The 25,248-nt window shown below is 40.3% G+C and overlaps 1 protein-coding gene across 1 annotated transcript in view; it reads left to right on the top strand.

The window, feature by feature from the left end:
- SLC35B4 (solute carrier family 35 member B4) overlaps positions 1-24,440 on the top strand; it is a 37,918-nt gene extending 13,478 nt beyond the window's left edge. Inside the window, 8 exon segments of the mRNA XM_063445464.1 lie at positions 3,891-3,993; positions 6,561-6,610; positions 9,685-9,766; positions 10,621-10,681; positions 12,744-12,853; positions 13,468-13,543; positions 20,909-20,999; positions 22,493-24,440. Of these exon segments, the coding sequence (XP_063301534.1) occupies positions 3,891-3,993; positions 6,561-6,610; positions 9,685-9,766; positions 10,621-10,681; positions 12,744-12,853; positions 13,468-13,543; positions 20,909-20,999; positions 22,493-22,727 (808 nt within the window). The 3' untranslated portion in view covers positions 22,728-24,440.
- The last annotated feature ends 808 nt before the right edge of the window (positions 24,441-25,248 follow it).

Genomic DNA, 25,248 nt, shown 5'->3' with positions numbered 1-25,248 from the left:
CTCACAAAATTGAAGTGTGTATCAAGCCCATCAAGGTGTCTTTAAAGTTCCTGTAGTGGGGTTCCTTATTGGTCAGACGTATATGCAAAAGAAGAACCGAACATAGTATAGGACTGTTTGATGTAATGAAAAATGCAATTTATTTGAAACACTTACAAGAAGTGAGAAGTAAAAATGCCCATCAGATATCTGTATCCCTCCTTCCAGATGGTAAATAGAAGCAACAGGTTACAGGAATCACAGGCAATGATATAAAATGGAATAAATAGCTCTACGCGTTTCGTCTATGCAATAGACTTCCTCAGGAGCAATTAAATAAAATAAACAAATCTAACAATCAAGTCAGATGAAACACAATAAAAATTCCCATATGTTCTGGCTTCTTTTAAATGTCCCTCTCGTCGTGTTCAGCTTGCATCCGCCAATCCCAGTACTTGGTATCACCTGTTCCGTATGATTTTAGAGTTCATGCCCATATAAGGACTTCCGCCGGGCGCCCGTGGAACGCATATGCGTTCCACCGAACCGGAAGGTTGATCTCCTTCTCGTTGCGTCATAACTCAGTGGCTGGAACGCATATGCGCTCCACCCGATCGGCACACAGCAAGGAAAGCCAAGTAGAGAAGGAAAAAGACACATACTTAGAAAAAAGGCAATACACATAACATACAGCTATATATACAACTCTATATACAACTCCACGAACACCAAAAGGTGTGAATATTAGTATTCATAGTTATAATCAAAAATAGAGTGATCCTGGAAAGTACAAATTGATGAAAAAACTAATTGATGAAAAAATGTATTTAAAAATAAATACAATTAAAAATAAAATAAAATGAAAATTACAAATATTTGAGATAAAAAATACTTATAATAAAAAGTTAATAATAAATCAAAAACTAAATGAGAAATAAAAATAAAAATAATATAAATATAAATAAATAAATCAATAAGGTTAAAGAAAACAAATTAAATCAAAATCTACATTCAACCCTTGTGGTTGAAGAGTATTCGATTTGTGGATCCAGAATCCCTCTCTTTGTTTCAATTTCCTGGTAATATCCCCTCCCCTTGCTTCAAGGGATACTTGTTCTATAATCACCCATGAAAGATTGTGAATTTGAAAATAGGGACACTTATTACAATGAACTGGAATAGAGTGATTTTTTACATTGCGTCTAATATTATTCTTATGTTCTAAAAAGCGAGTTTTAGCCTTTCTCCCTGTTCTCCCCACATACTGTGCTCCGCATCCGCATGTGATGAGGTACACTACATGTGAGGAAGAAGCTTTTGAATCTGAAAAGTTTCTTGGGTAATAGAGCTCAAGAAAGAATGTGTACAAGACGGTAGTCCTCTACAAGCTTTGCATGTTCCGCAGGTCCTCTACAAGCTCTGCATGTTCCTCACGGACTTTCAAATATCAAAAATGGTGTTTATGAGTCATGAAGGTCCCTGCGAGGACCGAAACGTCGTTTTTTTTCTTTTCTTGTTATATGGAATAAACAGCATTTTTGATATTTGGAAGTCCGTGAGTGCAGCCTGTATCTTCATTCGTTTGGACATAACAGGATCCCCTGCAGAGACCGGCACCCGGCAATACTACCACTGCAGTATTGCAGTAGGCAACTTAAGCGTGAGTGCAAGGATACATGAACTTGAGAGAGAGAGAGAGAGAGAGATTATTGTATACGCACTGATATACTGTATCTACCAGTCGTGAATTGTCATGTTTATCTTACCAACATGTATCAATTTTACAAATGTTGAATAACTATACAATGCTTAGATGTTGCTGAAAAACCAATAAAATATACATCGTAAAAAAAAATATTATAAAAAAATGTCAAAGCATTAAAATGCATGGAAGACCTAATGAGCGCAAGGTAGGTGCTTTTACCGCAAGATCCAAACCACTGATAAAGCAGAAGATTGGAGTCGCAAGCTTACACTTTGCTGAATAGTATCTTATACGACATGCAGGTTTCTGGAACAATGATAAAGATTCACCTGTGTCATTATGATAGACAGTGTGTAATAGGAAATGAACTGCTTCTGATCCCAAGCATACTATATCACCCGTGGAACATGGTGGAGTTGGTGTTATGACATGTCTTTGAAAATAAGGTAACTGATGACCGAAGATAATTATGACCACTTTAGGAATATGTTGATTTGCGTGATTTCTTTAGCTCTCCTATACTTGTGGGTCCATGTATAAAATTGATTGTAGTTCTAATACACTCTATAACGTGAATGTTGATTGCTTTTCATTAACCCCTTAAGGACTGCGCCAAATGTAAATGTTTTGATCAAAATAAAACGTAAACAAAACTGTGAATTTTACTATGTCTGTTCAACCATAATTCACCTCTTTCATATTAAGTGCACCCACACTTATTATATATCATTTTATTCAGGAGAAATAGGGCTTTCATTTAACATCAAATATTTAGCTATGAAACATAATTTAATGAGAATAAAATATTAAAAAAATTGAGAAATTAAGAAATATTAATTTTTTTTTTAGTTCTGCATGACATTTTAACTGTAAATGTCATACGGTTTGCTGTTACTGCAACTAAATACACATATTTGTATTCAGTGATGTCTCGCGTGTAAAACAGTACCCCCCCCCCCCCCCCCCCCAGTACAGGTTTTATGGTGTTTTGTAAAGTTACAGGGTCAAATATAGCATGTTACATTTTTCAGTTTTTTCACATTGAAATTCGCCAGATTGGTTACGTTGCCTTTGAGATCGTATGGTAGCCCAGGAATGAGAATTAACCCCATGATGGTATACCATTTGCAATAGTAGACAACCCAAGGTATTGATCTAAGTATATATTGTTTTATTTTTACACTGTTTAAAACTTTATTTAAATTTATTTCAGGCAGCAGGGAGACTACCTGTCATTCCAGGCACTCCTCCTGCTGGCACTGCTATTCCGCACATGTGATCGTGAGGTCCTCGCAAGGACCTCACGATCACATGGCCCAGGAGGGCCGGATCGGCAGCAGTGGGACAGCCCTTGACAGCGGGGACATACTATGCCGCCCGCTGGTGTTTAGAGCTGGGCATAGCACGCCCTCTGTTCTTAAGGGATTAAAGGCACACTATAGTCACTAAAAAAACTCTGGCTTAATAAAGCAGTTTTGGTGTATAGCTCATATCCCTGCAGTCTCAATGCTTAAATCTCTGCCATTTAGGAGTTAAATAACTTTATTTATGCAGCTCTAGGCACACCTCCCTGCATGTGACTTACACAGCCTTCCTCAACACTTCATGTAAAGTGAGATCTAATGTTTAGACTTTATTGCAAATTCTGTTTAATTTAGAATTTCTTATTCTCTGCTACTAGCTTGCTAGACCCTGCAGGGGCCACCTGTATGTAATTAAAGTTAAATTTACAGAGCAGGAGAAACTTTCAAAGTAAGTTACATCTGCTTGAAAATGAAACCATTTTGTTTTCATGCAGACTGTGTCCACAGACAAGGGAGGTGTGGCTAGGGTTGCATAAACAGAAACAAAAGTAGTTTAACTCCTAAATGCAGAGAATTTAGCAGTGAACCCTCAGAGGCTTAATCTATACATGGGGAAAAAAAAGTGCTTCATTAAGCTAAAGTTGTTTTGATGACTATAATAGTGTCCCTTAAACATGGCTAGTCTACACTTTAGACTTTACACTTTAGGGGGAAAAAAAAACCCTGTATTTATTTTACTGTCCAAATCCTCATTGACTGCAACATATTTCGTTTTATTTTAGGCTTCAGGTTATTTTCTGCATTTTTAATTGCAATATGTTAAATGTAACACATTACATAGTACAGCCATTTATGTCTGTAATTACTAGAGAAGTTATGTTAGTTTTTTTTTTTTCTTCCAGGTATTACATCATTATGGTAACCATGTTTTTTACAGTGAGTGTGGTGAATAATTATGCACTCAATCTCAATATCTCCATGCCACTTCACATGATATTTAGATCGGTAAGTAGAAATGTTGGGGGGGGGGGGGGGGTTGTCTACCCTTTTCACTATATTCACTAGTATAATCACTACTGCACTTGGGAGATTTTTCACAGATATACTCAGCTGAAGTATTGGGGTCTGTTACATTGGTTGCAAGCAGGGGTGGGATTTTTCTCCCGAATGGATATCCCAAACCTGGAAGTGCAGTGTCCTTGGCGGGAAAGGAACTCGGAAGATGGAGTAAGTTAGTCCCCGGGCAGCGCTCACATACGAGGAGGAGTTCATTTGGTAGATGCAAATGCAACTGTCGTTTTTTGGCCCTAATGTTCTGGTAGAGATTGTCAGGAGACTCGAGATCCAAGTGACCAAGCTTTTACAAGCCAGGAGAAGGCACAGACTTAAGTTGGGAGTGGAGATGATCGGTCCCACTACCCAGCAACATGCAGTGTTACTGGACGTCGAGACAGTTGGTCCGACTCCCCAGTGGCAGCTGGGTTTCAAGGGAGAAGAGTCAACCGGTCTCTCTCCCCTGCGGCAGCCAGTGGAACAGGAAGAGGAGATTGTAGGTCCTTGGTCCCAGCAGCAGCAGGCTCACTGGGAGTGGAGATGGTCGGTACCACTACCCAACACCAGGCAGCGTTACTGGGAGAGGAGATTGTAGGTCCCGCGTCCCAGCAGCAGCAAGCATCATTGGGATTGGAGATTGCCAGTCCCCCTACCCAGCACCAGGAAGCGTTTTTAGGAGCATAGACAGTTGGTCCGACTCCCCAGCGGCAGGATTTAAAGGGAGAAAAGACAACTGGTCTCTCTCCCCTGCATCAGCCAGCATTACCGGGAGATGAGTTTGTAGTTCCCTCGTCCCAGCAGCACTGGGAGTGGAGATGGTCGGTCCCACTACCCAGTACCAGCCAGCGTTACCGGGAGTCGAGAGAGTCGGTCCAACTCCCGAGCGGCAGTCTGGTTTAAAGGGAGAGTAGACAACCGGTTCCTCTCCCCAGTAGCAGTGCCTGTTATCAGGCACCGGACAATTGGAGCGGATGGGACCGAGGTCTCTGCACCAACCTGAAAGGGATGCAGGGCAGCCTTCCCAGCAGGAGTTTCAGGGAGTAGAGACAATCGGTCTCTCTCCACAGCAGCCGAGTGCCAACCCAGCTGAAGAGTTGGCATCAGGGCAGACCACCTCTGCTCTCTGCCCACAAGTCCTTGAAGTTTTTGGCACGGGAGGGCTAGATGGGACCGTTGTCTCCACCCCTCTAGTACAGGGATGCTGTATCCAGGATTTATACCTTGGAGTGTGTGGCAGGAGGCCCTCTGGGGCACGGCACAGTCTGGGAAAAGACACCAGACTAACACAGACCCAAACCGATTGGAGGTCTGGGGTCTGGTTAGTCTCCCCAGGAAGGGGGAGATATGTGAATATGGGCCATGCTAAAAGGCTATTAAAAGCACCTGTGAGCTTATTGACCTCTGTTAACCTCTCATGACACTTCAATCAGTGTGGGTTCTAATTTTGCGGCTGGGTGGCCGCCGTTTGTATGCACCAACACGTGGGAACTGTGTTGGCGGTCATCTTGTTCACGAGAATGCAGGCAGCAGTGTTTGGGCATCGATCTCGTGAAACTAAAATCTGACCCTGAAACTTGTGAACACCGCTGAACTTTGATGAACGCCTGCTTCTTCCCCACACATGGCAGGAGAGCGCCATTCGCTAGGTTTGTTCGTATGAACTATACGAACAAACGCTACCAACAAGCTAGAGTGTGCGTTCTGTATTTCTGTTGCATGGAACTCCCAAATTTGACCAGCAAAAGCACAAAACACCCTGGAACTGTTTTGGGCATAGGACCATGTGTGCGGCTGGTCAGAACCTCCACACGGTGGTGTGCATGGGATCTGAGCGCTATATGTTGGGCGATCAGATCCAGGCTATCCAGGGATGTATAGACTGTGGGGGTTCCTATGTGGGAAATTTGTGTGTTTTCTCATATTTTGTCATTTTCTGCTGACTCTGGGTGACATTGCATTTTGGGGACATTTTGTGGGGGTGTTTATGGAAGTGTCATGGTCGTGTTTGCTGTGTCTCTGTACTGTATAAAAGTGGGCCATTGAGCCTCGATTAAACATATTTGTTATACCCTTCATCAAGTCTAGCTGGATGTTTGGGGGGAACTTGGGCTATAATCACTACTGCGCTTGGGACTCGGGAGATTAAGAACAGATATACCCAGCCGGAGTATAGGGGATCCGTTACAACCACTATAGCATTCTTTAATATTTATTTTGCCTAGAGTCCCCTGGCGCCTTGCCTGATTTAGGGTTTTTATGCCAACTTTGCCTTCTAATGGTTAGGTTGCTTAGAAGTGTGAAGTCAGAATAAAATTGTGGTTTTTGTGTTCTTATTTTACTTGCATATTTAAAAAAAAAAAATTCTTCCACACTGTCCATTTAATGTGCATACTAATGGGGATGAATGATTTTGTCAAGTGAATTATCAGCAGTTTTAACACTGTATCTGAAATTTCTGCTGCTCTTTTGACATTTTTCACATCGATAATTTCTTACTAAATTCTGTGCTTCCTTTCTAGGGATCTTTGATAGCAAACATGGTGTTGGGAATAATTATACTTAAAAAGAGGTAAGATATTTTGATCTTTCACTGGACCTCTCTTAAACAGGGCTTTTATAAATGCATATTTTTCCCACATTGGATCTTAAAGGGACACTATAGTGAACAAAACAACTTTAGCTTAATGAAGCCGTTTTGAAGTATAGATCATGCCCTTGCAGTCGCAATGCTCAATTCTCTGCCATTTAAGAGTTAAATCACTTTTGTTTCTGTCCATGCAGTCCTAGCCTCACGTCCCCTAGTTGTGACTGACAGCCTGCGAGGCTGAAAAAATATGGTTTCATTTTCAATCAGATGTTAACTAGCCTTAGAAGTCTTTATCTCCTGCTCTGTAATTAAATTTGAATCTCACACAGGCGGATCCTGCAAGGTCTAGCAGGCTATTAACCATGCAGGAGCTCTTTTCAGGTATATCACCGGATAATCGAATGGCACAATCCAACTTCTCAATGGATCTTCCCTACCCTGGAAAGCAAAACGGTACAGGACTGAAACCCTTCTGCTTTGTGGCTGAACAAGGGAGCAACTCTGGGAGCCATCCACGAGCAGCCATTTGTAGGTGACAATTGGGCTATGGTACCAATCCTGTTTTCAATTGTCCCTTACCACCTTACACAGCCCTATGTATCCCTTGTTAGAAAATCCGGCTGGTCTAGCTCAACACACATGGGCATAACTTGGCAGAGGTTTATTAATTTGTGGTATGAGGAGAATGCTCAAAGCTGTTTTCAAGACAGACCTCCTACCTCTCTTGAGGTCTCTCAAGCAGGTCACTCACACCATTTGACGAGAAATGCTCCCGGGATGAACTGTTGCATAAATGGTATTTCTGCCCTGCATCGGGTGCTGCTGACCGAGAACAACCTTGCCCCATTTAAGTACCAGTCATTGTGGGAATATGCCCTACACATGTCGTTTACAGATCAGGAGTGATCGAAGATGATATTGCTGACCCACTTGAGTTCTATCTGCGCCAGATACCAGTAAATAAACAACATGATCTTAACGTAATGGTATGAGACTGGAGAAATTGCACAGGTTCTTTCCTGTGGCACCTGATGTTTGCTAGCGATGTTGGGGCATGGTGGGCTCGCTCCTTCACATATTCTGCGAATGTCTGATCATCACACTTTAGTGAAAGAAGATTTATGATACTATGTCGTCTGTAGCAGACAAGGGGGCAACCTTTTACCCGGCAGATATGATTCTAAACTGCTGTAAGCTCCCTATCTCCAAATACATGAAAATCTTGTCAAGACTTCTGAGTGGAGGAGATTCGTCAGATGGAAGAGGGTACGGCTATTTTGAAGGGGCAGATTGAGAGATACGAGGAGGTATAGAGGGCGTGGAAATACTACCTTTGTACCGGTGACCCGACCAGACTGTACAATAAAGGAAGTTTAAACATTGGATATCACTTTACAGGAAGTGTTTAGAAAGGCTGTGCAAGTCACATGCAGGGAGGTGTGGCTAGGGCTGCATAACCAAAGTGATTTAACTCCTAAATGGCAGAGAATTGAGCAGTGAGACTGCAGGGGCATGATCTATACACCAAAACTGCTTCATTAAGCTAAAGGTATTTTGGTGACTATAGTGAACCTTTAAGTAGTCACAAAGTGCCCCCTTTTGGTACCACAGTAAAGGCCACCTATTAACAAGGTAAACCTCTGGGATGAATTCTATGTTACATTACTTTGTTGGCCGTCAGTCTCATTGGCAAAAGCTCAGAAGTCAGAAGTTACCTTTCTTTTAAAACCTTAACCCCTTAAGGACACATGACATGTGTGACATGTCATGATTCCCTTTTATTCCAGAAGTTTGGTCCTTAAGGGGTTAAAGGGACACTCCAGGCACCCAGACCACTTCTGCTCATTGGAGTGGTCTGGGTGCCAACTCCCACTACCCTTAACCCTGCAAGTGTAATTATTGCAGTTTTTCATAAACTGCAATAATTACATTGCAGGGTTAACTCCACCTCTAGTGGCTGTCTATTAGACAGCCACTAGAGGTCACTTCCTAGTTTCTAGCACAGGTTTCCTGTGCTAGAGCGTCGCTGGACGTCCTCACGCTGTGTGAGGACCTCCAGCGTCACTCAAAACCCCATAGGAAAGCATTGAAATGATTTTTCAATGCTTTCCTATGGGGAGACGTAATGCTCATGCGCAGCATTTCCGCGCATGCGCATTAGGTCTCCTCGGCCGGTGGGTGAGATTAGTCTCGCCCACCGGCCGACGTAATCCCAAGGAGGAGCGTCGCGGAGACAGCGGTCCCAGGTAAGTCACTGAAGGGGTTTTCACCCCTTCAGTAACCGGGGATTGGGGGGTGGGAGGGAGAGGGACCCTCCAGTGCCAGAAAAACTGATCATTTTTCTGGCACTGGAGTTTCCCTTTAAGCGTCAATGAAGTACTTATTGTGTCTGGAAGTCCTATGCTCCATCTTAAACTTATGACGTCTTCCTTCTCTGTCCCTAGCACCTTGGGAACCATTAAATGCTCTAGAAAGATAGACCCAGCATTGGTATGTACTGGTGAAAGAGGTAGAGGGGCTGAGATGGGCACTGTCAAGAAGACATTCGGGTTAAACCTCATAGGACCTCCAGATACCATAATAACTTCATTGAAATGTACACGGAGTTGTCCTTTTAATACAAAATTAGATTTATTATAATTTATCAAGAGGTATGATTTAGTCAATCAATAAAGGACAAGATATGCAATCAGATAATTGTGCTGGTAGTTTTCATAGGAAACCAGTCTGAAAATCCTACATTTTCTTTTTATTACTGCAGTAACTGCTCATGGCTCCCAGATTTCATTGACTTTTTTTTTAGGTTAGTATTATGTTTTTTTAGGTTAGTATTCTGTAGATTGAAATGGCAGCTTAACGTTTCACATTTGGCTGCATAGTTTTGATATGTGGAATTTAGAGCGAGCCTAAACTCATAGGGCGGTAACTTGATGAGAAAGGGAAATCTAGTTTGCTTGAAGTAGATTGTGGTGGATTGATGATGTCTCACTGGTATACTCTTAAGTAACTATTTACAGTGTTCACTAAAAATATATTTTGTTTTCTTTCTCCCCTAGGTACAGCATTTCCAAGTATTTGTCTATTGCTCTGGTTTCTGTGGGGATCTTTATTTGCACATTGATGTCTGCACAGCAAGTGGTAAAGCCCTGCTGCTCTCATTTTGCTACTTCCTTGACTGTTTTATTTTGTGTATTGCACCATTACCTAAGGCATACTATAAATGCTGTTCTTGACCACAAGCAAGATGTGATTGACTGTTAGCAAGCCAAAATTGTCTTCCATAGTTGATTTGAGATGCTTACGCGATGTAGCATTTTCAGAAAATATGCAGCCGTAGGAAAATTAAAAGTTAACGGAAATTGGAGAAAACAAATATTGGACAGCCAGCCTACATTATTGCCACTTTGATCAGTATGTTTTTGTCACTCTCTACTTGACTTAAGTGTTTATTTTCTAGAAGGGTTTGCAGAAGAACTCTGGGTGGCATATTTTAATTATGATAATGTTACCTTGTGCCATGCAGGAACCTCTAGTCTCCATGCAGTTCTGGTACATACATGTCTGATACACTTATATTTTCTGCAGAAGTAGACTGTTTCTTTAAGGACCTTATATATTAATGCTAGAAATGACCTATGCCATGGGTCTATTTATTTAGAAGTGTGTGTCTCTGTGCAAGTTGTTTGTTCTTGCACTTTATTATCTTTTTGTTGAGGATTTTGTTCTTTATTTTTATGAAAAGTAACTCCATACTTCAAAAGGTGTATTTTTCACTTTTACTGTTGGGAAACACTGCATAAATGAATATAGGAAAATGCTTAATAGCTGGTCAGCTCTACCTTGAATTTTTGTTATAAGCCTCATCTCGAGTCTTGCACTGTCACCAGATGAAGAAAACTCAACCCATAAAGACAATGAACCTTTGTAGTGCGTAGAGCTGTGTTTACATTTATTCTTGCTTTCTTTAATTTTGTATTGTTTTACTCCTTCAGGCATCACATCAACCCTCCCCTGAAGAAGATGGATTTGCAGTTTTCCTATGGTGGCTTATAGGTGAGTAGTAACATTCATGAACTGGCTTTTTTTATACATCTAGACCTTTATAAACCAAAGGCTAGTGCCATTTAAATTCCTAGCATGGAAGCACAGCTGGACATGTGTAAACATTATCTAATTTTATTAATTGTTTATTTTTATACATTTTGTGCAAGCTGTATTTTTACTGTATTTTCTGTGCATGCCTTTTTAAAGGATCACTATAGGGTCAGGAACACAAACATGTATTCCTGGCTCTATAGTGTTAAAACCACACTGGGACCCTCATGCCTCCCTAAAAAGAGCAAAATCTTACTTTTATTCAAGCCTGAAGCTGTAGCTCTGCATGCCGTTTGACTCAGAATAGTCAAGTCAATAGTCAAAACCTGTCTGCTGACATCATCAGAAGTGGTGGCCAGATCCAATCACAATTCTTCCCCATAAGAGTGGCTGAGACTGACAAGGAGGCAGATCAAGGGCAGAGCCAGCATGATTCAAACACAGCCCTGGCCAATCAGCATCTCCTCATAGAGATGAATTGAATTAATGAATCTCTATGAGGAAAGTTCAGTGTATGCATGCAGAGGGAGGAGATACTGAATGTTTGGATGCATTTTAGGCAGTCATGACCCAGAAAGGATCTCTAACAGCTATCTGAGGAGTGGCCATTGAAGTTATCACTAGGCTGTAATGTAAACACTGCATTTTCTCTGAAAAGACAGTGTTTACAGCAAAAAGCCTGAAGGTAATGATTCTACTCACCAGAACAAATTCAATAAGCTGTAGTTGTTCTGGTGACTATAGTGTTCCTTTAACTCTGAGATTTCCAGGATATGTAACCAGTGTATTCTCCACTGTTGACAACTGCATAGTCTTTAAAAACAGAGGCTCTAAGAATGTAAAAAACAAACAAAAAAAATAGAAATAGAAATAAATATAGTCCTTTAGTTACACACTGCTACTATATTAATGGCAATGTTAGTATCATTATGTTTGTTTTTGCTAGCTATATGAATATATCTAACCCTAAAGGTCCACTAAAAATGTCATTCAACACAAAACCAACCTCAAACTTTAAGGAAGCCTAAAGGGCAACAAAAAAGTAACAGAATGAAAGAGAGAAAAATAAAAACCAGAGTTTTTTGTTGTTGTTTTGTGTACATATTTTGGTGGCTTTATTTAAACAAATAATTGAATAAAGGTCCAATTTTAAGTGCAGAACTCTGTTCTGGGCTACCTAATGTCAATTCATTGCATATTTGCATCTGTTGTCAGCACACTGGCGATAGGTGTGATAATCCTCTCCTTTTTAGAAAAAAACGCTTGCAAGGGTTAGATAGCTCTCCCTTCCCTCCCTCTTGCTTTGTGCTTCCTCTCTCCTCTATTTATTGCAGACATGTGTTTTGCACTCATACGCTCTGAGACAGTGAAACGGCACATCCTCCATAACGTATATGTGTATATATAGAACATTAATAACCTGTTATGAGAAGCCAGTCAGTGCATCGTGAACATGGGTATGCAGAAGAGGAGAATGTTACAAGAAAGATGCACTCAGCAGGTTTAGGGCAGTAAGTTAAATACATTAAAAAATAAGCCTTAAGGGAAGAGCCTATTATTTGTACAACATGAACCAAGCCCCATGATTAGTTATCTGACATGATAGTTTTACTTTAAACTCTGCAACCTGCATTTGTTTGCAAAATTACAGCTGTTTCTGCATAAACGTTCTATTTGCCATTCTGAACCTTGGAGTGCCTGACCCATTCCTTGTATGTTAAATAAACGTTCCAGACCCCTGTCCCCCAGTGTGTGTGTGTGTGTGTGTGCGTGTGTTTGGGTCTTGCCAAAATAACCAGAGCATTGCATGTTTGTGGAAACTGTGTACTTAAACATCAGTGATCATTTTAGCAAAACTGACGTTATTCTATAAATTTCTCTAAAATATATATTGGCATTATTGGTGTTAATTTCCATTCCGTAATGGCTGCTTCAGTTTATAAGTGGCACAATCTCTGACATCGTAATGTGATAACCTTTATCAAAATAATTTAATGGGCATCTCTTTCCTGCTTTCCAGGTATTGCAGCTCTGACCTTTGCCCTCATAGTGTCAGCCAGAATGGGAATCTTTCAGGAAACCCTGTACAAAGAATATGGGAAGCACCCCAAAGAGGCATTATTCTACAATGTAAGTTGGAAATTTAGCATTGGGGGAACTGACGGGGACAGACTATTGAACTATGTTTAGTCTGGTGCACACTGATGAATGTCAAATTGAGTAAATGTTCAATGGTTAGATTATGCAATCTAAAAAATCTAGTCTGCTACACTGTCCATGTGAACATCATTTGCTGGTGAACAGAAACAACCGATCTAATAGTTTGTCAATCTACTGACCACTATCTGGATATAGAAATGGGGTATTTATTTTTAATCTGTGGGTGCAAAAATTACATTAAACATGTACATTTCTTAATCTGCCAGAATACAAGTATATATTTCTTTTTTTTTTCTAGGGTTTTTTTTTTTTGCTTGGATTTTAACTTGTATATTTTTAATCAATATGTAGCTTAGTAGGCACATATACGTTGGAGGTATTTTTTTAAACAAAATATAGTATCCAAGGAGGAAAACTCAAAAGATTTCTCTCTTGTGGCATACAAATATTACAGAGATCTTTTTGAAATCTCTTTGACAAGTGGATAAGTTTTCATTGGCCACAGATAGAAAGCCACACATTATAAATGAACATTTAAAAGCACTTTGATATCTCACAGCTTCCTTTTATCCTTCCCGTGACAGCATGCTTTGCCACTGCCAGGATTCCTGCTACTTGCTCCTGATATATATTACCACGCAGGCATGTTCACTCAGAGTGGTAAGTATCGCAAGTCATTAATGAAGCGGTATTTGCATGTAACAAGTGTGCCCAGTTTAACTAGTCTATTTCAGTTGCTCTTCTTTGTGAATTTTGCGCATAGTCCATGGAATATCTTTTTTACATTTGTTTTTACCAGTGGCATCCTGAGGGAAACTGACATGGGCTGTATTTATTTTATTTCAATAATTTTTATTGGAAAATGTTTCAATATTATACATATAGACAATTAATCATACATAACAATTTGTTGTCTTTCCAGTGGTTAGTTTAGAGTTAATACATCTATATATCCGGAAAACATTCCAATATCCTTCATATCACATAGAAGGCAATACCTAGAAAAGAAAAAAAAAACAGAAGAAAAACCAAACAATTGTTATATCAGTAGCTAAGAGTCACAGAGGGCAGGAACACAGACATACTTCTGCTCCTGTCCTCCCATCGACCGTTACATACGGGTTATTCTGAGGGGGGAGAGAGTTATATTTGTAAAAGAAAAAGCGCTCTTGGTTCTATTCATTTTCTTGCAATCAGTTTGTCAATAATATTAATATTAGATTAGTCTGGTACAATTTTATTTAACCATTCCTTCCAAATTGAATATTTTTTTGGTGAATTGAAGAGGTTTATAGATATATATTTTTTTCCATTTGTATTTGGGATATCAATTGATGTTTTGCTTTACGCCTAATTGGTTTGTTAGGTGACTTCCAGTTGTGTGTGAGAGCGATTTATTTTGGTTTTGGCCATATTAAGTAACCATTTATATAACTATTTATACGAATCAAACCATATCGCCCTAATTTGCTTCAACTCCCACCAAATGTGTAAATATGTTCCTCATTTTGTTTCATCTCCAGCATATATCTGTATAATATGGGGAAATCTTTGCACTCCTGGTTGGGACCCAATACTATCTGTTAGAAATTTTGTTACATTCGTCATTGTCTATATACACTCTAAGGTCTTTCTCCCACCTAACTATTAATGAAGTTTTGGTTACTGGATATATAGCTTGTATCAGGGTTCTTGCTCTAGATAATACTTTATTCACTTTTTCATAGTTAAATATCTGTTGTAATTTAGTAACACGATTTGAATTTTTATATAAAAGATGTTTATCTAAAATATTCTTAATTCTTAAATAATTGAAAACCTGAGAATGAGTTAAATTAAATTGCTGTTTGAGATCTGGAAAAAGGTTTAATTTCATCATTATTAACCAGTTGCTTAACAAATAAGATGCCCTTTTGTTTCCATAGATTTAGGTCTAGATCTGTTGTTAATAATTCTATGATCTGAATTGTTAATGACTGTATTATTTTGTTTTACTCCCATTTCTCTTTTTATTTTATACCATGCTTCTAATAATTGTTTTAAAATGATATTCTGCTTCAATGTATGTATAGAAAATTGTTTCTTTTTTAGATTCCATACAGCCAAAGATAAATAATTATTTCTCAGTGAGTTTTTTTTCTATTTGTTGCCAGCCTTCTAATTCAGGAGATTTTATTTGCAGCCAGTATATATGTGTAATTATACTTAATTGGTAGATATTTTTAATATTTCGAAGATTTCGACCTCCTTTATTTTAATTTTTTTACAAGACAGAAGTTTTCTATTTACCGTATTTATCGGCGTATAACACGCACCGGCGTATAACACGCACCTCATTTTTAGAAAGAAATTCCAGGAAATTTCCCCCCTCCCATAGTATTCCCCCCCCCTCATCCCATAGTGTTCCCCCCTCATCCCATAGTGTCCCCCCCCTTTCCATAGTATTCTCTCCCCCTCCCCTCCCATAGTATTCTCCCCCCCTCCCCTCCCATAGTATTCTCCCCCCCTCCCATAGTATTCCCCCCCCTCCCCTCCCATAGTATTCCCCCCCTCCCCTCCCATAGTATTCTCCCCCTCCCCTCCCATAGTATTCTCCCCCCCTCCCCTCCCATAGTATTCTCCCCCCCCTCCCCTCCCATAGTATTCTCCCCCCCTCCCCTCCCATAGTATTCTCCCCCCCTCCCCTCCCATAGTATTCTCCCCCCCTCCCCTCCCATAGTATTCTCCCCCTCCCCTCCCATAGTATTCTCCCCCTCCCCTAGTATTCTCCCCCCCATAGTATTCTCCCCCTCCCCTCCCATAGTGTACTTCCCCCCCTCCCCTCCCCTCCCATAGTGTACTTCCCCCCCCTCCCCTCCCATAGTGTACTTCCCCCCCTCCCCTCCCATAGTGTACTTCCCCCCCCTCCCCTCCCATAGTGTACTTCCCCCCCTCCCCTCCCATAGTGTACTTCCCCCCCCTCCCCTCCCATAGTGTACTATCACCCCCCTCCCATAGTGTACTATCACCCCCCTCCCATAGTGTACTATCCCCCCCCCTCCCATAGTGTACTATCCCCCCCCCCTCCCATAGTGTACTTCCCCCCCCCCTCCCCTCCCATAGTGTACTTCCCCCCCCCTCCCCTTCTCTGGGTTTCTCATATCACATCATAGGTGTGAGCAGTATGATTTTGTTTATCATTAGACAGATTATGAAATTTTATATATAGGTCTTGTAAATTTTGTTCATCCTTTTTCCTAAATTGATTATTTAATATTATAAAATAGCCTCCAATGACTGCTTTGAAGGCACACCATTTATTAGTTTGATTTGTGCCCTTTGAATAATTTTCAGCAAAATATAGGGAAATCATCTTAGAGATATATTCTTTGTTCTTTTTAGGGTTTAGTAAAATGTCATTCAATCTCCATGGTGGTTTAATTTTGAATTCAATTCTATCTTTAATTTCTATAATAAAAACATTATGGTCTGACCATGTATTATTATCTAAATTTTTGAGGTACTTTTAATTAATGACGTATTGCCACAGATCATGTCTATACAGGAATAGGATAAATTAACTTTAGAGAGATGGGTATAGTCTCACTCTTTCGGATGGAAGATTCTCCATATATCATATAAATCATATTTGTTAAGATTAGTGCTTGTTTTTTTTTTTTTTTTTTTTTTTTTTTTAATCTATTGGGGTATTTTGTAGATTTTTTTTTTTTGTCCATATCTACATCTAAACCACAGTTGGAATCACCAGCTATTATAACATGTCCCTTTTTAATACTTTCTACCTTCTCTATTATCTTTTTTAAGAGAGACACTGGAGAGTGATTTGGTAAATATATTTTAACCAATGTAAATATCTCTTCATCTATCTTACATATTACTATAATATAATGACCCATTTGGTCCAAATTTTTTATAAATGTTTTGAAATGTTTTAGATACAGCTATGGCAACTCCTTTTTGCTTTTTACCTTGATTTTGAGGCATGTATAAGACTGTCCATCGCCTACTGTAGTGTCCCCTTAGCACACACTCCTAATCCACAGTATATTCCCCCCCAGTCTATCGGTGAATATGCAGGGGAATCTTAAGCTGTATTCAAGTGTTTGCCTATATGTCGGGCTATATTCCTCTTCGTGTGCTTAATCTTGAGCACCCACACGCTCCTCCCTCCAGTATAGTATTAGCCCTTCTTGCCCGATCTCTTGTCCGTCTCTTTCGGATATCCGCAGGAACATTTAGGAGAATCAGGAGAATCACCGGGAGTCGACCAAGAAACCCCTGGTAGTTTTCCACCTAGATTCTTAGTGAAGATTGAATCTGTGAGTGTGGCAGCTGGACTTGCTGGAAGCATGAGGTTTTTTAATTCCTCTCAGCTTGCAGTTTTCAAACCTGCGGCTTTCAGACCATGCTGTGCTGTCTCATTCTGTTTGCGCTCCATAAGCTCCACCTATTGATGTTGCGTGGTCATGTGATCACGTCACACGTCCCTATGGCCTCCAGACATAGGTTTTATTTAGATACATCATTAACTTTATAGTGCCTGGCCTCCACACTAACCTCTCTTATGGTATCCGGCAGTCTTCATTACAGATTGGACAACCCTGGTCTGTAACATTTATAAATAACAAATTAATATTGTAACCAACAGAAAAATATAAATATATATATATATATATTTTTAATTCTTTATTTTTATTGTGCAAAGGTTAACATACAAATTCGAAATGCCATGACGGCAACAATAATCATTCCTTGAACATACATCGAGATGTTGTGTCATAGCGTTTGAGGATTGTGCACATTTTTAGATGTTAAATAAAACAAGCTAAACTGCGGATCTGAATGGTAGATCTGACTAAGTTACATATGTTAACATGTTGGGGTTACACACCACATATATTTGCCACTGGCCCCCATCACCCCTCACACAGCCTTGGCTAACTGTGATGATGGGAAAACACGATTCCCTATGGTTAGCAAAATAAGTAAGTTGAAACAAGTAAGTTAAAACAAGTAAGCTAAAACAATATGGAACATTGGGGCATAATAACGGTACAGGGTGCCTGTTGAGCTAGAGGTGTTAAGTATCAAGCTATGGTGAAGCCTATTTAGGCTAGCTAGGGTAATTACTACTGTGTGTGGCTTGATGTGGTGGGAGGCCTGTGGCAGGATATGGCCCTGCGTTTACAGCTACCCGATGCCCCTCAGTGGGTATCTACAGTCCCAACCAGTGGAGTGTCCAGTAAGGCAGGGTAGGTACAGAACCTTGTCTGTCCCTGGTGAGCTCAGGTAGGTGCAGGCTTGGGGAGTAGCGTCAATCATCACCTGGGACAGCGACCCTCTTCCTTGGTGCCTCTCTTTGTGATGGGCAGGATCTCTCAAAGGGTGCGAGGTGTGCCGTTGCGGTAGGGCTCAGCCATAGCGAGTCGGTTGCATCCAGCCGGCCTCCTCACTTTCTGCGTTGCGGCGGTGATTCGCCTGGTGGTTTGTAGCTTGATAAGGCATTGCCTGTGAGTTGGCTTTGATGGAACTGCACTCCTCCTGCGGACTGTCCTCCTCTTCTTAGTGCGAGCGAATGCATGGGTAGCTAGAGAGGAGCGGCAGACCCATGCGGCGTGTGGTCGTCGAGTGGAGGCTTCCTGTCTGTGGGCCTCCGGTGCTTTAGGTGTGGGCTGGTTTCGGTTCTTTATGTCAGCAGCCGGAGGTGAGAGGTCTAGCTTGCTGGCACTCCGTTGCCTCTTTTCGAGCTTGCGCCAAAATTCTGTGAGTAGTGCGTCCAGCTTAGCGAGAGTTGTTTCCCTCGGGCCTTGTGGCAAGTTGTGGGGTCTTGCTCCCGCCATCTTGGTTTCCGCCGATTCTTCCAGCAGGGACATGTGCTGTGTCGCCGGGCCACCGAGTGGTTGTGGTTGCGGTGTGAGTGCTGGTGCCGGGATAACCCCCACCGGCAAGGGGGGGGGGGGGGGGGGAACGGGAGCCGAGTGTTGTGTGCCAAGAACAGGCTGCTCATTTTGTGTCCAGGAGTCTTTCAGGTGTTGCAGAAGTAAAGTCTGCTTTTGCCTGCTTTCAGGTAGTCGAGTTTGCTGGTGTAAAGGTTCTGAGTTAGGGCTCTGCTGGAGTGTTTTACCTGGAGCACACTCTGCATGCGGCCATCTCGGTTGGCAGCCAGGCCCCGCCCCCAGAAAAATATATTTTAATATTGATTGAATAGGTTTATAACTCTGGGAACAGAAGATGACCATTGGTCATTGCATACAGGATTCGCAATCACACAATTAGTGTTCCCAAACTGACAGAAGAGCAATGTCCGTTTGGGACCACTAAAAGTGAGCGTGGCACACTGCTCTTTACGTGAATTTAAATACCAAAATACATTTAGTGTCCCTGACATAGTCACTCTTGCTATAAGGGAGAACGCCAAGGTTTGAAAAGACCATTGGAAGGTCTCACTGCATACTCTTTAACCTAGTGATTTGCAAAACGCCACATTGCGTTAATCAGCATCTCCTCAATGCCTCTCTATGGGAAATATTCAGCATCTTCATGAAGAGCATGGAGATGCTGCACACTGTGTAGCACTGGACTAGGAATCTCATCTAGTGGCCACCTGAGCGTCTGTCTCTAGAGGTGTTACTATGCAGCAATGTAAACATGCATTTTCTCTGAAAAGGCAGTGTTCACATTGAAAATTCTGCAGGGACTGACTATCCACTCTTTGTACAGCGCTACGGAATCTGATGGCGCTTTATAAATACAATAATAATAATAATAGAATCCAGAACCACTACAATAAGATGTAGTGGTTCTGGTGACTATGATGTCCCTTTAAGAATTGTATTGTTGTCATTGAAAATTAAGCTTTCTTAGCTTGAAAAAAGCTGGCTTCTAGATTTTAAGCAGATTCATAAAGTCCTGGATTACGGGTTGGATGAGGGACAAGATTAGGGGAAAATGTATACATGTAGGGTATCATTGTACTCGAGAAAAGTAGCAGAATACAAATATGTTTGCGGTAGTTGGACAGGGGTATTCTGTGAATTTCTCTAAAATAAAATGTGTGTGTAAAATGAAACCAAACAAATTAACTAATTTGACCTAGGCATTTCATAAAATGGTTAAATGAAAAGTGTCAAAATGCTCTTAATTACCGTACATAGCCTGTAGTATGTACTTTTTAGTTGTAAACACAATAAGAATAAACTGTAAATGGTTATATTTTATAAATGCCATTAACCAAAATATATCTAAAAATGTATTACAATGTTTACAATGTAGTATGATCCGTTTGCAGTGATAAAATAATAAACCTGTAAAAGTATTAAGAGTTTATCTGTAAATCCGCAATTAAGGGGTTAAACATTGGCTAAAACAACACATGGTAAGTCAGAGTCTGGATGTTCAAAGATAACTTACTAACCAATGAATTGTCAGTATTATTTTAAATCTGTGCCACTCAGAGACCTACAAATGAATTTACACCCTAGACATATTGGGCATTTTAACAATCAGGACTAATTAGTGAATCTTTAAGTTTCTTTTCTTTTCTTGCACTTGGTGTGTAAAAACTATTAAATGTAAAACTGGACAAAAAAAGCGTTTCCTCCCTCTACCCCTCCCCCTCCACCCCCCCCCACCCCCCAACTCCCCATTTATTAAGAATTGTTTGATTCCATTTGGTATTGCGCTATGTTCTTCTTTAGGGTATCAAAATAAATCCCTATTTCTCCTTTACAAAATGATATATTATATGCATAGTGCACTTATAAAGAAAGGGGGAAATTGTGGCAGAATGAACATATGGCAATAGTGCCAAAAAGGCTTGGGTCACAAATGAATCACATCTGAAAAAAAACCTTGGCCCTTAAGGGGTTAAAGTTTTAATTGATATTTGTGTTTATAAATACATATATGTATATTAAAACAATAACACAAAATGGTGCACAACCAATTATTAAGTGTATTAAGGGGTTGGAGTACAAAGTTATTCAGTGGCTGATCTGTTGTATTTTTTTGTTTTGTTTTTTGCAGAGCCATACCACGTGCCCGTGCTAGGAATACAGATGCCGATCTTGTGGTTTTATCTGCTAATGAATGTCATCACCCATTATCCTTTTTAACAGTTTTTATTTTACATCTCTGGCTGCTCACATTTGAGCCAACAGTAGTGCTATACCAAAATCTCATGTTATATTTTAGAATTAGAGGAAGCAAATCAAGCCCTTTCAGCTTATGATAAAACTTATGAAAGCGCTTAGCTGACACTCCCAACCAATTAGCCGATACTCCCAGCAGGGCTTATCTCAGTGGAGTTAAAGGAAGCTCCTAGGAGTAGTTTCCTGGGCCAGAAGAAACGGTGATCGGCCCCCAGCAGACCCCAGGTAAGTTGTCAAACCATTCACAAACACATTACAGTGGGCTTTAGGAGTTATGGTACCTGGGGTGTTCCTTTATATAACATAAATACAAAAAATATATAGTGGTGTTGGCACTCAACAGCGATACAGGTGCAGGTATTGCGGTCACCCTCTTATATAGCCTCTGAGATATATATAGGACAAATAATTAAAAAAATACCGCACTCACTTAATGCAAAGAATAATTTTATCAAAATAAATCTTTTTGTATTGCAATTGTGTGAATGGGTTAATTGCAGAGACTATGTAATTTCATGTAAGGGGATATATATCCAATAAATGTATCTATATACACAAAGCTGATTTATATACAGAAACATTGATTGAAATCAGACCCAAATTCATAACATTATTACAAAAAATAGTAATGCGCAATTTATGCTCTGGTGGATCCACCCAATGAAAAAATAGTGTGGAAATCTTTCCATAGAGGAAAAAGAAAAAGTTGCTATTAACCGCTCCCATATAACATAAATAGTTGGCTTTTAGTTTTAAAGGGACGCTATAGTTACCAGTACAACAACAGCTTATTGAATTTGTCCTGCTGAGTATAATCAGTTCCCTCCAGGCTTTTTGCAGTAAACACTCTTTTCTTTTCCTCAGATGACTACAAGAGGTGTTTCCGGGGGCAGTGCTGCACACTGTGTAGCACTGACATTTAGTGTCTTCACCCTCTGCATGGAGACACAGAACTTTTCTCATAGAAATGGATTGAAGCAATGCATCTCTATGAGATGCTGATTGGCATGGGCTGTGTTTTGCTTGTGCTGGTTCTTCCCCTGATTTGCCTCCTTGACAAGCTCAGCCAATCCAAAGCTTTCCTATAGGAAAGCATTGTGTTTGGCTCAGATCACCACTTCTGATAATGTCAGCCAAGCAGGCAGATAAGGGGCAGAGCCAGCAGCAGCAGACTGCAATAAACGTAAGCCTATACTATATTTAGGGGGGAAAGGTGGGACTAGATAGTGTTTTTAATACTATAAGGTCAGGAATAAATATTTGTGTTCCTGACCCTATAGCGTTCCATTAATTACTTTACATTGCATCCTGACGCACAGTCTATTTTTTTGTAGTTTACCTGTTATGGTTATACCATGTTAATCAGAGGTCCTATATTCATGCATGTGTCTTGTATTGATGCTTTTTGAATTAGTGTGAATATTATTTTGTTTCAGTCTTCCTTAACTTCACTTTACAGGTATGTGTGCATTCGGGGTGTGTTTATCCTAACCACTGAGTGCCCTTCTCTCACAGTAACCCTGGTTGTCACACTTCGCAAGTTCCTTAGCCTCATTATTTCCATTTTGTACTTTAATAATCCTTTTACCACTTGGCACTGGATTGGCACTTTTATAGTTTTTCTGGGGACTCTGTTGTACACTGAAGTGTGGACTTCTCCAAGCAAAGATAAGAAGGACACAAAGAAGGAATAACTTTTTCCAACTCCAGTGTATGTGCGAATAAGTATAACATCTTATATTTGCCCTTCAGTTTGATACAAGATGAAGAACTCTGAGCCTAAATGTTTTTTTGTTGTTTTTATTTTTATTTTTTTAATAATGATGCCAGAGGTATTTTCAAATTACATGTCATGATAGGTGAACCTGTTGTCCGTATTTTAAGTTGAACTAAATAGTCCCCAAATACATCACATATTTGAGACATATATTATTCAATGTATTCAATGTAAAATATTTAGATATGTTCACCTTACCTCTGTTCCAATGCTTCTCCTGCTCTCTCCTTTTACTCACTCTGCATGCAGGGCAAACTTCCTCTGTGATGCCAACACGGTTTCATTTGCCAGCATGCCGACATCTAAAAGGAGTGATATTAGCTACTGTTTCTATATTCTCTAGTCAGCACTGGCAGCATTGGCTAGAGAGCTGCCATAGCAACCACAGCACATGCTCTGTGGTTGCTATGTAGGAGAACAGACTGACTACCAGTGGGGAGGTCTTTTCTGCTCTCCTTTGTCAGTATGTTCTTTTGCATATAGTCTTTGCCAAAGAACTGATTGACAGGTTGGAGAAAAAACGGTATTTTAAATACATTTGCTAGCACAATTTATAGATTAATTGTTTTGTTCTTTTAAAATAGCATAACTTTTACCTGGCAAATCAGGTACCATTTATGCAATGAACGCATACGTTCTATTTCATTGCATAAGGAGCTTTTAATCCAATGTTACTTCTCTCTTGTGTTGTTTAGCCACCGTAATGCTGGATTGATGGGGTTACGCTAGTGTAACACACGCCAATTGCCTGTTACTCTTTTAAGCCTAAGAGCTCCTCCCTTGTCATTCCAACTCTCTGGCTTCATTGCCAGTGCTGTGGTGTGTAATTTCAGTCACACTTGTCGTGCATTTCTCCGGCAAGCTGTAAGATGCTAGTAAGTTGTAAATGACAGGGATAATTTCAGCAGTCACAAGGTATGTACTGTATTTGCTCTGAAGGAGAGCAGGAAAGCTGCTTGGATGAGGAGGCGGCTTCTCCGGTTCTTCCCCTGCCAGTTAATTATTGGCATACTCCTGTATGGTGCAAATTAACAGTTGACGGTATTTTTTTTTGTATTATTTTTCTATAAAATCTATACTTTTGCTAGAAAAATGTATAGGTGAAATATAATACTAGATGAATTATAGGTATAGAATTTATAGAAGTATGCAAACTGAAAATACTCAGGGATAATATACATGTAATAAGACTTAAAGAGGCTATGAAAAAAAACTCTTACTGGATGATTAACCTTGTGAAACAGAACTGTGCTATAGTGACCGCATCCCAGGTTTAATCATTGACAAAAAAAGTGCTCTGCTGCCTATGATAGATATTATGCATTGATTAAATACTAATTTCTGATTAAAATTAGTATATGATCATCCTAAACCTACACCTCCCCAAAATGCACTGGTGATATACTTGGTTTCTAAAATGTGATTTAATGATTTATTTTTTAATGATTTCATAGTTTGGGGAAGTAGGGCAGGTGTTTATGATATTTAAAAATGTAATTAGTAATTTTTGTTATTCTTTAGCCATTATGACATACTGCATGTTAAAAAATATCCATCAGTAGCACATACAGAAATCTGTGGGGTTGAAGGGAAAAAGATAAAATCAATGCTTTTCTCTAGGGCAATTTTCTTAGTGCTTCGCTGGAAACACTAGAGCTTCACTAAGGGCATTACTACATGTCAAACCATAACTAAGCTAACACTATCATCTGGCAACATAGAGCCAGCAAACAACAGTATTAAAGGGACACTCCAGGCACCCAGACCACTTCTGCTCATTGGAGTGGTCTGGGTGCCAACTCCCACTACCCTTAACCCTGCAAGTGTAATTATTGCAGTTTTTTTCTAAACTGCAATAATTACCTTGCAGGGTTAAGTCCTCCCCTAGTGGCTGTCTACTAGACAGCCACTAGAGGGAACTTCCTGGTCCCTAGCACAGATTATCTGTGCTAGAGCGTCGCTGGACGTCCTCACGCTGTGTGAGGACCTCCAGCGTCGCTCTATTCCCCATAGGGAAGCATTGAAATTAATTTTCAATGCTTTCCTATGGGGTGTGCTAATGCGCATGCGCGGCATTACCGCGCATGCGCATTAGGTCTCCTCGGCCGGTGGGCGTGATCAGTCTTGCCCACCGGCCGACGGAGGAAGAAGGTGGAGCGGCGGGGGACATGTCGCTGCCTCAGGTAAGTCACTGAAGGGGTTTTCACCCCTTCAGCAACTGGGGATTGGGGGGTGCGAGGGAGAGGGACCCTCCAGTGCCAGGAAAACTGATCGTTTTCCTGGCACTGGAGTTTCCCTTTAAAACCAGGCAACAAATCTGTAAATAACTATTGAGGGGCCATGGGACCTTTAAGCTTTTACAATTGTCTGTTACATTTCAGTTTATCTGATAAATTAACCTCTTTTTGACAATGTTATTTTATGTAGAGCTTAATTAC

This window comes from Pelobates fuscus, chromosome 3, assembly GCF_036172605.1.
Source record: "Pelobates fuscus isolate aPelFus1 chromosome 3, aPelFus1.pri, whole genome shotgun sequence".
Taxonomy (NCBI): domain Eukaryota; kingdom Metazoa; phylum Chordata; class Amphibia; order Anura; family Pelobatidae; genus Pelobates; species Pelobates fuscus.
This window is presented reverse-complemented; position numbering and strand designations above follow the sequence as displayed.